The sequence below is a fragment of the Nicotiana tomentosiformis genome, chromosome 4 (genome assembly GCF_000390325.3).
Source record: "Nicotiana tomentosiformis chromosome 4, ASM39032v3, whole genome shotgun sequence".
Taxonomy (NCBI): Eukaryota; Viridiplantae; Streptophyta; class Magnoliopsida; order Solanales; family Solanaceae; genus Nicotiana; species Nicotiana tomentosiformis.
Window position 1 is genome coordinate 80,204,187 of NC_090815.1, and position 15,217 is coordinate 80,219,403.

At 36.9% G+C, this 15,217-nt stretch overlaps 1 protein-coding gene across 1 annotated transcript; it reads right to left on the bottom strand.

Moving 5' to 3' along the window:
• Nucleotides 1–3,128: 3,128 nt before the first annotated feature.
• Nucleotides 3,129–3,752, bottom strand: LOC104114891 (uncharacterized). Its single transcript, XM_009625435.1, has one exon. It carries the CDS (start codon nt 3,750–3,752, stop codon nt 3,129–3,131), a length of 624 nt encoding a protein of 207 aa, XP_009623730.1.
• Nucleotides 3,753–15,217: the final 11,465 nt, after the last annotated feature.

Below are 15,217 nucleotides of genomic sequence, written 5' to 3' on the forward strand. Positions count from 1 at the left end.
CACCGAGCCGGAATGGTTGGCTCTATACTGCTATTGTTGAGGGATGTGTCATTCGGTTGATGTTGAGCTTATTTGTGTTCTGAGATGATCTGTGAGTTGCTCCTTTATGCTACGAGGAGTTGTGATTCATTGGTTATGTGCACAGATGGTGCGGTCCTATTTGAGTTTTATAGTCGAATTTGAGCGTGATGAGTATTTGGGTATTGCATGATCGATTGTCTAATGGTTATGTCCTTTCAGGTTTTGTGTCATATTTTTTTGTCATTTTTCTCTCCGACGTTATTGATTTTGAGCAGGGTGGCTCGGGGTATATTATATGGACCAACGTTTGGATAGGGACACACATTGCAGCGGAGCTATGTTAAGGTATGAACCTTGTGTTAGAATCGAGTGATGGTTCTACGGTGTATGATGAATTTTCAGCATTTCGTTATGGCGGTACTTATTAATATTGCGGGGCAGTTCTCTCATTTGAGTCATTTTTCATGACTGAGTACATTTGAATTGTTGCGTATTGGTGTACAGATGGCACAGGTTGTGCCTCTGAGTTATATTGGTGCGGCATGTCTGTGGAAATAGTTATGTTTAGTAATATAATGTCATTGGACCTCGAATGGGTACTATCATATTTGATTACGATATGTTAGAGAGGATAATATTGAAAGTCGGCTCAAAAAGCAATTATGGTTCTGGTTAGGGCGAGAGAGCTCTGTGACTTGTTTATTTCGTGTGTTTCTTTTATTATCAACAGTGTACGAAGGTTTTGGGATGAGGTTTGGTTCGATATGGGTTTAATACTAGTACGCGGTTTGTTTTGGAGTAGTCACTGCGATCGGGAATGGTGCTACGAGCAAGCGAGTTGTGTAATATGTTGGTTGATTATATCCGTGGTGATAGTTATAGCTCGATGCAACTTGTTCGGATTTATACGGTGTGTAAGTTTAAGACTTGTGTCTTGAAAGAAATTCTAAAGGTTGGAAATAAAATTCCAAGGTGTATGGGCTAGAGTTAAATTAATGAATTCAGTTGGATTGTGTTGTCAAGCCTATATGGAATAGGGTGACATGGGTTCACCCCCGGGTACGTGTGTGGTAAGATGGAACGGTGATTTGATGGCTTGGAGACAACTCTTGGCACGTTCGAGAACGAACGTATGTTTAAGTGGGGGAGAATGTAACGACCCGACCGGTCGTTTTGAGTATTATAACCTTGCTTCCCCCATTACTGCTAAAATTGGGCTTTACAGTTGTTGTGTGACTTGTCGGGGTAATTGGTTCGGGTCCAGTGAAATTTGGAATGAATTGGAACATCTATTTCCAAGGTTTAAAGTTTAAGTTAAAATACTGACCGGATGTCGACTTATGTGTAAACGACCTCAGAATTTAATTTTGATGATTCCAATAGCTATGTATGGTGATTTTGGATTTAGGAGCGTGTCCGGAAAATTATTTGGAAATCCGTAGTGAAATTTGGCTTAAATTGCCGAAAGTTAAATTTTTGGAAGGTTTGACCGGGGTTTGACCTTTTGATATCGAGGTCGGAATTATATTTTTGAAATTGGAATAGCTTTGTTATGCAACGCAAAATTTGAGTTCATTCCGGAATGATTTGCTATGTTTCGGCATTGAACCTAGAATGTTTGATGTCGATTCTTCAAGAATATATGGTATCACATTGCGCAAATGAGCTCCAAATTCAATTTTTATTGAAGTATTCGATCCGTATTGAAATTATGGAGCTATAGCAAAAAGAATCGTTGAATTCGGACATCGTATGAGAGAGTTATGCCTATTTTCGTGTCAAGAACGATTTTTCCGTCGCCGCGAGCGCCCAGGGTAGCGTGGGGCGCTAGCCCTGGCACTGGAAATTTTGGGATGCTGGAAACTGCGCCACAGACAGCGCCCCACGCTACCTGTGACGCTCGAAACAGCTGAGGGTGTATAAAACGGGGTTCTTGCCATTTTTATTCATTTTTGAGTTTATGGAGCTCGGTTTAGGCGATTCTTGGGCGATTTTCACGAAAAAATATTGGGGTAAGTATTCCTTATCCTATATTGATTATATTTCATGATTTTATATTCATTTACATCATGAATCCGTGAATTTATGGAAGAAAAAAGCTCATGACCTGTACTACCAGTCCTCGGGGAGTTGTATAAAATTTATTTATTTCCTTCTTGACTCTTAGCATTATTATTATATTGTGTTTTATTGTTATTTGGTTTACCTAGCGGGTTGGGGTTAGGTGCCATCACGTCAAGTTGGATTTTGGGTCGTGATAAGGACATAATGTTCCACTAAGCAGATAATAAATGAAGTATTTGGGGCATCTATTATATAATGGGAAAAGTAAAAGAAGTCTTTCTAGCTCAAAAGGCATTAGACAATTATGTTAGAGTGTGACCAATAAAAATATTTCTTGTTGTAATGATATACATGCATCATGTGTATACCAAAAAGAGAGTTTTTGTTATAGGAAATTCTCTAGAATTTTATAATTATCATCAATTCTTTTACAACTACAATACAGTAAAAATATAATAAACATTAATACTTACTCAAAAGCTAAATCAATTCTAGAAATCAAAAAATATTTTGTAAATACCTGATGATTCCATCATGTCTAGCTTCATCTCAAACTAAATACGAAAAACTTCTTTATACACCACATTTCTAGCTTCATTCGTTATTTACACATCATCATCATAAACTAAAATCTTCAACCCTTTTCTACTTATCACGCTTGAAAAAGCAACATACAATTGTCCATGAGTAAATACTGGCTTTTTGAAAAATAACCCCACATGAGATAATGACTGGCGTTGACTTTTATTAATTGTCATAGCAAAAGATACAATAATTGAAAATTGTCTTCACTGGAACTTAAAAGATATCCTTGCATCTGATGGTGTCAACGTCATTCTCGGGATAAACACTTTTTGTCTAGCCATATTACCATGTAAAACCTTGGCTTCAATAACCCGATTTTCAGGTCTTGTGATGATCAACCTCGTGCCATTACACAATCGTGATGATTAGTCTATATTTCTCAGCAACATCACAGGAACACCAACCTTCAAAGTGATAGAGTGATTTGGAATTCCAGAACATTTAATACTATTTAGGAATTATGGTGTATGTACGTGCTCCAAAGTTGAAAAAGAATGATCAGATATACAAACCGTATAAGAACTAAAATATGTCTTCTCGGGACTATGATTGAGTAAAACCATATATTCATTGATTGATTCCACTATATCAAGAGTCGGAGCAAGAATTGCTCTTTGCGGGAGGTAATCTATGTCACTGGAATGACTAAAGAAATCTAGATATGTAGCTTTAATAATTGCCAATATTGGATCATCACAATTACTTATAAGAAGATCATCAGGGATTTGGACCTTCTCAATGCCATCAATGGAACTCCCAATCCTTCCATCAGCGATTGCCAAAATCCGTTCAGAAAAATTTCTTAACTCATCCAAGTGTGCATCTAACTGATCTCTTTGCAACCTCATATTCTTTGTTAGATTTAAGACGTCGCAGTGGGTCCACAAATACGAAGAAATAAGAGTAACGTTAACAATATCTTGCCTAGATCCTTTTGCAATGACATACAAAGTTTGTCTGAAGTCGCCACCAAGAACAACTGTTTTATCTCCAAAAGGTTTATCAGCACTAGATGCGTCTTTAAATCTAAGAATATCTCTAAGAGTTTGATCAAGAGCTTCAAAACAATATTTATGAATCATCGGTGCCTCATCCCAAATAATCAACTTTGTCTTTATAATCAAATTTTCTAGAGGGCTACCTTGCTTTATATTACATGTTTAATCTTCAGTTGGATTGAGAGGATTTGCAAATCTCGAATGAGCTGTTCTACCACCTGGTAACAAAAGAGATGCAATGCCACTTGATGCAACACTTAACACAATGTCTCTTATAGATCATATGTCAGATGTTACACTTCACATCAATTTATTACGACGATGTTACGCTCCGCAGTAACTTGTTACGACGATGTTACACCTTGTAGTATTGTACGTTGAATTTATCGTAAGATAATTGACATCCGTTCAAGGACAAGATTATTTGGAGATTATAAGTATTGTGCAATTTCAAACAAGTGATAAGTTAATTCGTGAAGGTGAGAGGGTAAGCGAATCGAAGAAAATGAATTTCGTTGAAGTTTGTCATTTTGGGATAAAATACGACCCGAGCTAAAATACCTGATATTTATGGACTAGTGCCATACAATGTACCACATGACCATGATATTACGGTGTATAAATTGTATTAAAAGTGAGTAGTATTTTAAGTAATTTGAGATAATTCTTAATTATTGGGTAATGGGGTATTCCTAATTAATTAGAGAAATATGTGGATAATTGATTAATTATGGGGATAATTATGGTATTAATTAGAAATTTGTGGATTGTCACGACCTAATTTTTCCTCTGTTGGGTATCGTGATGGCACCTAGTCTTAGGGACTAGGTAAGCCTAACAATAATTAAAACAACAATATTATTTAAATAGAATCTCTTAAAATTCTCAAAATGAGTAGTACAAGTCATAAGCTCTACAGAGTGTTTACTAGAAAACTCTAAATACAACTGTCCAAAAATAAGAATAAACAGTGCAAAACGAAAACTGGAAGGTGACTCCGAAGCCTGCAAACGCAGCAGCAGGTTTACCTTGAGTCTCCACAGCAACAGTCCACACAGATAGCTAACAAACAAGTACCTGGATCTGCACAAAAAATATATAGAAGAGTAGCATGAGCACACCACAGCGGTGCCCGGTAAGTGTCAAGACTAACCTCGGTGGAGTAGTGACGAAAAACAGTCATTACACCCACTGGTCTAATAAACCGAACAGATATAAGTACATGAATAACAAAAGTATGATGTCTACATAAAGACTATGCAATATGGCTCACAATACAGTAATGGCATTAAAGCAAGAAACAACAAGTATCAGCGAAATATCATGAAAATGATGCAGACAAAGTGAATAGAACACAACCTAAATCCGGAATCACGAATACAACAAGGACAAGTAATAACTCAGTAATTACAACCGATTTTACCTCAGGTTTTAGTCAACAACTCCACGAGGTACCAAACCTCGGACAATTCACAACTCACGGGTCTCAATACCTAAACCATAACACTGGGCATCATGTGCCCTCATAACCACACTGACGACTCACGTTCCAATAGAGCCATTCTCATATAGAAGACAAGTAAACAAGGGTGAGCATCTATGCTCAATAATATCAAGAACACCTCTTATCCGATAAGAGTGCTTAACTACGTGTATGCTTGTGCAAGTGTCTTAACATAGTCCATACCAACAAATAAGCATAAGGAAGAAGAAGAAGAACGAACATCACGTAGAATATTTTCTCACAGCTTTCACAAGATAAATCTCACATAGGTACGCATACCATTACACAAATATCAACAACAAGAATGCCCCCAGGCCATAAATCATCACAAATCAATCCCTGACACAGTCCACCTTATCTCGCCACGTATGCAATAGTAACATAAATGCCCGCCTTGTCTCGCCACACGTGCATAATAATATTCCTACCTTGTCTCGCCACATGCGCAACACACACATATATATTCCACCTTGTCACGCCGCATGTGCAAACATCAATAGTAACAATAGCATGGCAGAAACCTCATGCAATCCCATAACAATAATCGCACGACAGAAACCTCGTGCATCACAATAATAACAACCGCATGGCAGAAACCTCGTGCATCACCACAACAAATACAACAACAACAATGGCAATAATACAAAGTACGACAAGTAAATCAACTCAAGAACTTTTAAATCACAGGAAAAATGTGGGACCAAATCACAAGGAATAACCACAGTAAAGAATGCTAGGCCTAAAGAGAACAACTCAACAAATGAAAACTAATGTGTATCAACGATCCCACAATATACATTTCAACAACAGGGAAACTAACACGAGTCAAATAATTCCAAATAAAATAAGTCGACTAAGATATAGGATATCTAAAACTTCTTTTTAAGATTGAGAAATTACTAAGGATTTTCAACAATTTAATTAAGGATAAGCAGCGAAAAGATAATCATAACCTCAATTAAGACTGAATAAATTATAAAATAATATAATAATAATTTCAAATAAAGATAAGCAGTTATGAAAAGATAGCATGACAATAGAGGAGGTAAAATTTACAATTAAGTCAAATAAGAGTCAAATAAGCAATAAGAGTGAATCCTGAAAGCAATTAATTCTAATTAAAGCATGTAGAGGTGAAACTAGTAAATAGAAACTTAATCATATCAAGGACAACTTCATACTCAGTGAATATAAGGACCTAAGAATCCTAAAAGCCCAACTTTTCACAAATAAGTCCGAGCACGCACTCGTCACCTCGCATGCATGGACTACAATCAACATAGAAAACTCAACCCTAAGGGGAAAATCCCCCACACAAGATTAGGCAAGATGCTTACCTCAAACCAAGCTCAACCAGTCCGTAAGAATGCCCTTTTTGTTCAATTATCCGACTCTGAATGGCCCAAATCTAGCCAAACACAATTGCATAACATGAATACAACCATAATAGACTCATCTAATTAATAAAATCAATACTTTAACAAAAATCACGAAATCCGCCCTAAAGGTCGACCCGGGCCCACGTCTTGGAATCGTGTAAAAGTTACAAAATACGAACACTCATTCACTCACGAGTTTAACCATACAAAAATCATCAAATTCCGATACCATTTCGTCTCTTAAATTGTGATTTTTTATTTTTAATTTTTCTTTCAAAAATTACCATTTTCCTCAACTCAAAACATAAATTAAATGATAAAAATAAAGATAGAATCATGGAAATAAATAAATTCTAGGTGAAGAACACTTACTCAATCGATTTGCATGAAAAACCCACAAGGAATCGCTCAAAACCGAGCTCTAGAACTCCAAAAATGGTGAAAATGGCAAACCTTCGGAATAGAGGACTTTATATTCTGCCCAGGGGTTTTGTGCATCGCGAACGCAGAGAAAGGGACGTGTTCGCGAAGAAGAGAAACAAAAGCTGCCCAGTTGTTCTTCGCGAACGCGACAACACGTTCGCGAACGCGGAGAGTGTAATGGAATAGCTACGCGAACGCGTAAGTGACACGCGAACGCGAAGAGGAATTATTTCACCCTCCAAAATAACACTACGCGAACGCAAAGGCAAGGATGTGAACGCGATGAAGGAAACCAGATGACAGATAACATCGGTTCAAAAATAGGGAAAAAAGACCCGTAGCCCATCCGAAACTCACCCAAGGCCCCCGGGACCCAATCTAAACATATCAACAAGTCCCAAAACCTAACACAGACTCGCTCGAGGTCTCAAATCACATCATACAACACTAAAAATAAAAATCGCACCACGAATCGAACTTATGAACTTCCAAAACTTCCAACTTTGAAAACTCGTGCCGAAATCAATCTAACCAACCCAGAATGACGTCAAATTTTGCAGGCAAGTCCCAAATAACATAACGGAGTTGTTCCAACTCTCGGAATCGTATTCCAACCCTGATATCAAAAAGTTCACTTCCGGTCCAAATTTTTAAAAATTTGACTTTTGCCATTTCAAGCCTAAATCAGCTACAGACCTCGGATTTACAGTCCGGACACGCTCCTAAGTCCATAATCACCTAATAGAGCTAATGGAACCGACGGAACTCTATTCTGGAGTCGTCTTCACATAGTTCCGACTACGGTGAAAATTCTAAGAGTTAAGCTTCCGTTTTAGGGATTAAGTGTACCAAATCATTCCGAAACAACCGATAACCGAATTCAACCACGCACGCAAGTCAATACATATAATATGAAGCTGCTCAGGGCCTTATGCCATCGAACGAGACTTAAATTCTCAAAATGACCGGCCAGGTCATTACATAGATAAATAATTAAGTGAGAATTTTGGATAAATACTAGGGGACAACATCCACGTGGGAGTATGGGAATTTGGCAGTAAATGTCATCTATTCATGACTTTAAGAAGGTGGTGGCAACATTAAAGATATGTGCACCTTTATTTCATTTTCCTAAGAATTCCATTAAGAAGACAAAAATTGTAAGGCATCAAATGATCTCTCTTTCTTATAGAAAGTAACGTCCCATTCCTACTTAATGATTTTGTTCATAAGTTTTAAAGTGACTTGGGTTATTACTTCATTGTGATGTAAATTAACGTGAAGCTATCACGAATGCAACCAATGTTTGATCCAACGTTTATGACCTTCAACGAGTTCATATGAGCATTCGAGGTTAGATGTTTATCAAAAGGATTTACTAGTCGTAGTCATCAAAAAAAGGAATTGAGGTATGTTAAGGCTATCCATTCTTTCCTTTTGGCATGAATAATACGATTCAAACGAAATGAGCAAATGCACAATTTTCATAAATGACTCTATTCATAGAAATACTAGGGGTGTGTATATTCTTGATTTCCCATGTGAATTATTATTATATCTTCTGTTCATGGGTCTCAGAAAAATATGTATTTGATAAAGTTTATCCGATAAGCATATTAATTTTATGACATTCTGAGAAATCTTATTAACGTAATTCTTATGCATTTCATGCATTTATACATGCATATTGACTCATGACCAGATGGCGTTATATACACGTATATATATATATATATATATATATATATATATATATATATATATATATATATATATATATATATAGTATATATATGTATATGGGAAATGGGAAATGTTACGGCGTTATATACGCACCACCACCTGATTAGCTGGTATACGTTGATGATTTGCCCACAGTGGCCGAGATGATATGATGGGATGCCCTCAGAGACTTGTTGATGATATGAATGCATATACCTATGCATGGTATGACATTTATAGGCATATGCATGATATTATAAATATGAAATGATTTACAGAGCTATTCAGACATACGTGTTGAGACTTTTACTCTGTGTTTCTCTCATGACTTTTATTTACTAATGTCATTCCTTACATACTCGGTATATTATTTGTACTGACGTCCCTTTTTCGGGGGACACTGTGTTTCATGCCCGAAGGTCCCGATAGATAGGTTGAGAGCCCTCCAAGTAGGCTATCAGCTCAACGGAAGATGTTGGTGCGCTCCATTTGCTCCGGAGTTGCTATTTGATCAGTATCCTTAGGACATGTATTGTTTGGTATGGCGGGGATCTGTCCCAACCTTTATGATGTTTATGTACTATTAGAGGCTTGTAGACAGATGTCAGGTATATGGAAGAGTGTATGGCTTGTCGGCCTATGTTAAGTGTAAGAGTGATCATTTTGGCCTTATAGGCCCGTATGTCTTAAGTATAAGTTCGTATTTCATGTTGTATTCTACTTGTCTCAGGGCAGCCTCTCCGGCTCAGTTATTTTTGATAGTATAATATGAAAAGATATGTTATGTTGGTACTCGGTTGAGTAAGGTACTAAGTGTCCGTCGCGGCCCATCGGTTTGGGTCGTGACAAAAGTGGTATCAGAACAGTTCTGTCCTAGGGAGTCTACAAGCCGTGTCTAGTAGAGTCTTGTTTATGGGTGTGTTGTGAACCATACTTATAAGCAGGAGGCTACAGGACATTTAGTATTGTCATTATTTCTTCGTACTCTAGATCGTGTGGTAGAGCTCAATTGTAAGAACTAAATTTTCTAAACTCTATCTTATTCATAATACGACGATGCCTACATCCAGAAAGACGGTTGGTAAGAAATATAGCTGCAGAAGAGTTGAGTAAGAGGAACTTAATTTTTGCATCATGCTTATGATGGATAAATATGAGGTATTCAGCAGATCATGTGTGTACTAAGATATGTAAGTTTCTTGATGAGGATGCCTAAGGCAAGAATATCTATCCACTCTTACGGTAACAAGGAATAAGAGAATTAGAAGGTAGACACAAGTTTTAACAAGCAAAAGAAGCAAGGTGAAGAAGGGTACGAGGTACCTAGTTAATGGAGGTTAACAGTAATTACAATTCAAGCAGAGAAATGTAAGCACTCTGAATTACTTTCAACAGTAACGGAGATATATACAATTGATCACGCCCATCTCATTTATGCCATATGGGGGCTAACAGAAGTAGTATAAAAGAAGGCAGAATATCATGATCTAGCTGGGGTTAGGGTAACCCAAAATGGTAGATGGATTGTTAGCGTTAGCTGACATTTCCGAAGGATATTGCAAATGTGCTAATAGATCTCCTTGTGAGACACCCAGATGGAGCACTCTAAAATAATACAGGTAGATATGAGTAGTACAAAGACAAGCAATGGAATCCTGGAAGGGATAAATATTACCTTAGTATGGCTCCTGTCCCTAATAGAACGAGATTGTTAGGCAACCCTAAGAGCCATGAGATGGAGCAAGGGGAGCTAAAAGAAAAAGAATGTCTTGTTGGAGTTTTCAGAATAAAGTGATAGGCGTAAATGTTAGCAAGGAAATAAGAAGAGAGTTAATGAAGCTTTATGAGTAAGATATGATACATGGACGACAACGGTAGAAAAAAATAATGATGAAAATGATGACAATATTATAGAGTCTATAGCCATGGGAAGTGTAACGACCCAACCGGTCGTTTTGACTTTTCGAACCCCTTCCCCTAAATAAAAACTTCTCGTATGTGCTTTAAATAATTTATGACTTGTGGGATGGTTGGTTCGGGATTTGAAAGTGTTTGGGTTGAAATCGGAACAATTATTTCCTTAAGTTGGCTTTAAAATGCCAAGTTTGACTTTGGTCAACTTTTTGAGCAAAAAGACTCAGATCAATGTTTTGACAGTTTTGGTAGGTCCGTATCGTGATTTGGGACTTGTGCGTATGTCCGGAATCAAATTTCGATGTCCCTAGCCCGAGATATGGAATTTTGATTAAAAATAAAATTTAACTTCAAATAGTGACCGGATATCGAATTATGTGAAAACGATACCGGAATAAAATTTTGATGATTCCAACAGCTCCGTATGGTGATTTTGGACTTAGGAGCGTGATCGGGATTTTATTTGGAAGTCCGTAGTGAAATTAGGCTTGAAATGGCTAAAACAAGAATTTAAGTTTGGAAGTTTGACCGGGGAGTTGACTTTTTGATACCGGAGTCGGAATACAGTACCGAAAATTTTTATAGCTCCGTTATGTCATTTATGACTTGTGTGTAAAATTTGAGGACAATCGGAGTTGATTTGATAGGTTTCGACATCGAATGTAGAAGTTAAAAATTCTTAGTTTCCTTAAGCTTGAATTGGGGTATGATTCGTGGTTTTAGCGTTGTTTGATGTGATTTAGAAGTTCGACTAAGTTCGTATGATATTTTAGAACTTGTTGGTATATTTGGTTGAGGTCCTGAGGGTTTTGGGTGAGTTTCGGATGGTTAACGGATCACAAATTGGACTTAAACAGCTGTTGCAATTTTTTTTCTCTTCTGCTGGAAATTCTGGGCTATGATCGAGCTCCCAAGATCGAGTTCCCGAGATCGAGCTCTCAAGATCGAGCTCCCGAGATCGAGCTCCCGATATCGAGCTCCCGAGATCGAGCTCCCAAGATCGAACTGGGCAGATCTGTAAGTTATAAAAACAGAGGCATTCGACCCATTTGCCATTTTTGACAAACTTGAGCTTGAGCAGAAGCGACGTTTGGTAGATGTTTCAAGGAAAGACATTTGAGGTAAGTGATTCCAACTCGGATTTGGTTTATATACACAAATATATCATTGTTTTTACCATTTAATTAGTATTTTGAGATTGAAATTTGAAATTTTTTAGAAATCTCATAGAAACGAATTTTTGAGATTTCGGTATCGATTCGGAGTCGGATTTGAGTGAAACTGGTATGGTTGAACTCGTAATTGAATGGGTTGTCGGATTTCATAACTTTTGCCGGATTCCGAGATGTGGTCCCCACTGATGAATTTTTATTAATTTCGGAATTTTTATTAAAAATGTAGTATTTTCTTATAGAATTAATTCCTATAATTTTTAGTGATTGTATCAAATTATTTTGGCTAGATTCGAGCCATGCAGAGTTGGATTATCGTGAAAAAGGCCTTATAGTGGATTAAATTGGAGCAAGACGAGGTAAGTCTCTTGTCTAATCTTGTGAGGGAAAAATTACCTCCTAGGTGATTAAAAATTAAATAATTATTGCTAATTGTGGGGGGATACGTATGCACGAGGTGACGAGAGTCCGTGCGTAACTACTATTAAATGCTAAAGTCCGGGTAATTTAGGACTCAAAGCATGCCTTACTTGTGTAGGTTGTATTCTTTTATTTATTTATATTAATTGATATCTATATGAATATATTGTGAATTGTTAGATAAAGATATTAAAGGATGGAAATCTCATATGCCTAATTTTTGTTTAAATCAATTAATTGTTTAAAAAAAACTGTTCTCCTCCCAAATTTATCTTATAATAAACATACTGTCCTTCTGGAGGCACATAAGAAAATGTCCTCCTTTCTTGTGAAGCGGGCCGAATGCCTCGGCAGGATAGATGCATCTATAAATCGCGCCCCACGTCCCTCGGCAGTGTACACGACACTCTGGATCGGGCCGTACGTTCTCGGCAGAAATCGTGCTTAATAATAATAATAATAATTACACGATACTTGGACAGTTTATTACAGCTTGTAAAGCTATTTGATAAATTGAAAATTTATTGAGATTGAATTGCAGCTTGTAAAGCTATTTGATAAATTGGAAATTTATTGAAATTGAATTGCAGCTTGTAAAGCTATTTGATAAATTGGAATTTTTATTGAAATTGAAAGATTTAATTAATAGATTAAAAATTATTTGAATTGAAGAAATTTAATTAATATAATGAGAATTATTGGAATTGAAGGAATTTAATTACCTCTGTTGGTACAATAAAATTATTGTTAACTCTATGAATCACGCTGATATAAATATTTCTATTTTCATGATTATTTAATATTATTGACCCATAGTGAGTGTCATAGTCGGCCATCTCGTCTCTTCCTCTTCGAGATTAGGCTTGATACTTACTGGGTACACGTTATTTTCGTACTCATACTGCACTTGCTACACATTTTATTGTGCAGGTACATATATGTATAGTGGCCTTGTGGGCGCAAAGATGTGGTTAATAATTGTGGGGACATAGGTGAGCTGCATTCTATATTATGATCCGTAGCTAATAGAGTCTCCTTCAGAGTTATTATATTTTCCTGTCTAATTTGTATTCTAGACAGATGCTGTATTTTATTTTAATTCCCTAGTAAATGCTCATGCACTTGTGACACCGAGTTTTGGGATGATTATGGGTTGCACTGTATTGGAAATTTTTAAAGATATTAGTACGTATTTGGTAAATGTCATCTTCTGCTATTTAATTGAGGGGAACAACTATGACTTCAAAAATATTAAAATGAGAATTTATTTAGTATTTATTGTTGGCTTGTCTGACAATGGTGTCCGATGCCATCACGACCTATAGATGAAATTGGGTCGTGATAGGAAGGAAAAGATGAGAGGTGGCAGGCCTTGAGACAACAAAAGAGTATAGGCCATAAAGTCATATCTTCATTTCGAGAAATAAGTTCGTGACTCCAATGCGACTACCAGAAGGAAAAGTTAGACCCCAGAATAATAGAAATCGGTATGGGCTGGTGAACAAAATAAACTAAACATGAATTAGGGACTAGGTGATTTGATAATGGTCGGCATCATGAGAATTTTAGATTGCGTTCCGGAGATAATGGAATGGACAACAGAAGAAGATCCATGAGAAATTCAGAGAATGGTCATTCAGGAAGACGCTTCCCTAAAGCAAGCAATGTGAGCAAAGTTAAGCTTAAGGGACTGTGTGTGCCAGTTACACTGTCACCCTCGTGAGTAAGGAATTCTGTTATCCTTGGTACAGAAGGATTACCGCAAGGCGAGTAAGGATCATCAATGATATGAAAAGAAGACAAAGATAAAGAGGTAAAACATCTATACGTAGATCGTCGTAGCTCCAATTCTTAGTACTCCCCTAAAAGGGGCGAATATGGAGTGATGTGGCATTAAGTCAGAATTAAGTGGTTTTAGTAACTACGGAATGGTGAAGGGAGAGTGCGATAAAAATGAGAAAGGGATGAGATTGCAGTCATTCAAATCCTACAGATGTGCAACGATTTCAGGACATTATGCAAACACGACGTCAAAGAGAGGAAGTAAGGATTCATGCCCGAGATGTTATTAATAGATAAGGAGCCAGTGCGATATGTAAGTTAAGACAAAAGAAATAACCCAAGAAAGATTACGCGGAATATTAATATGGGAATGGACCAACGAGCAGTTAGTAGTTGATTCAGGAAGAGTCTAGTTATGGCTAGACAAGAGGTTAGAGACAAATCAACAGATCGTGCAAGATAAACATAGTGAACCCCAAAACTGGGAATTCAGTCTCGCAGATACGATATCGTGACCCTTGAGAAATATTCAGACAAGAGTTAGGATAGTTAAAAGTACCATATGAATGTTATAGAAATAAAAGATAGTCTCACTGGGAAGACAGTCAAAATATCAGCTCTGACGCAATACTTCAAGCACAAGGGCATGGAAGTAAGTAACTACGGATAATTATAGGCAGGGAAGGACTTCAAAAGGTTTGTCGAATATATAATGTAATAAGCTCACAGCTTTACAAGAGTCAGAGGATTCTCCCTAAATACTACAATGAAAGACTAGATGAGAAAGTAAGGAAGAAGGCTTCAACCTAAGCTCAGTAACCTAAGGAGGAAATGGTCTTATAACAACAGTCTCACAATAACATTGTATGCACACCAAGAAGGTGGTGCCTACCGTGGCTATTGAACGGGGAGTAAAATCAGAAGTGATATTCAAGTTCATATGAGTTGTATGGAATTCCAATATGTGTGGGCACTAAGATAAGCTAAGTATGCATGCAACAAATGGAAGAATGACCAGGAAAAGTAATAGTATACGTTTAAAGAAAGCTGAGATGGAACGAAAGGAATTATTCGATCAATGATCCAGATCTAGTTACATTATAAACACACTTAAGATTTCAGAGTATTATCCATGTGGCATATATATTGATATTCATACCGCCGTAGAAGACTCCGGTATAAGTTAAATGAAAGAATTAAACCCAGGACATAGACAAAGAATTGACTTGTCAG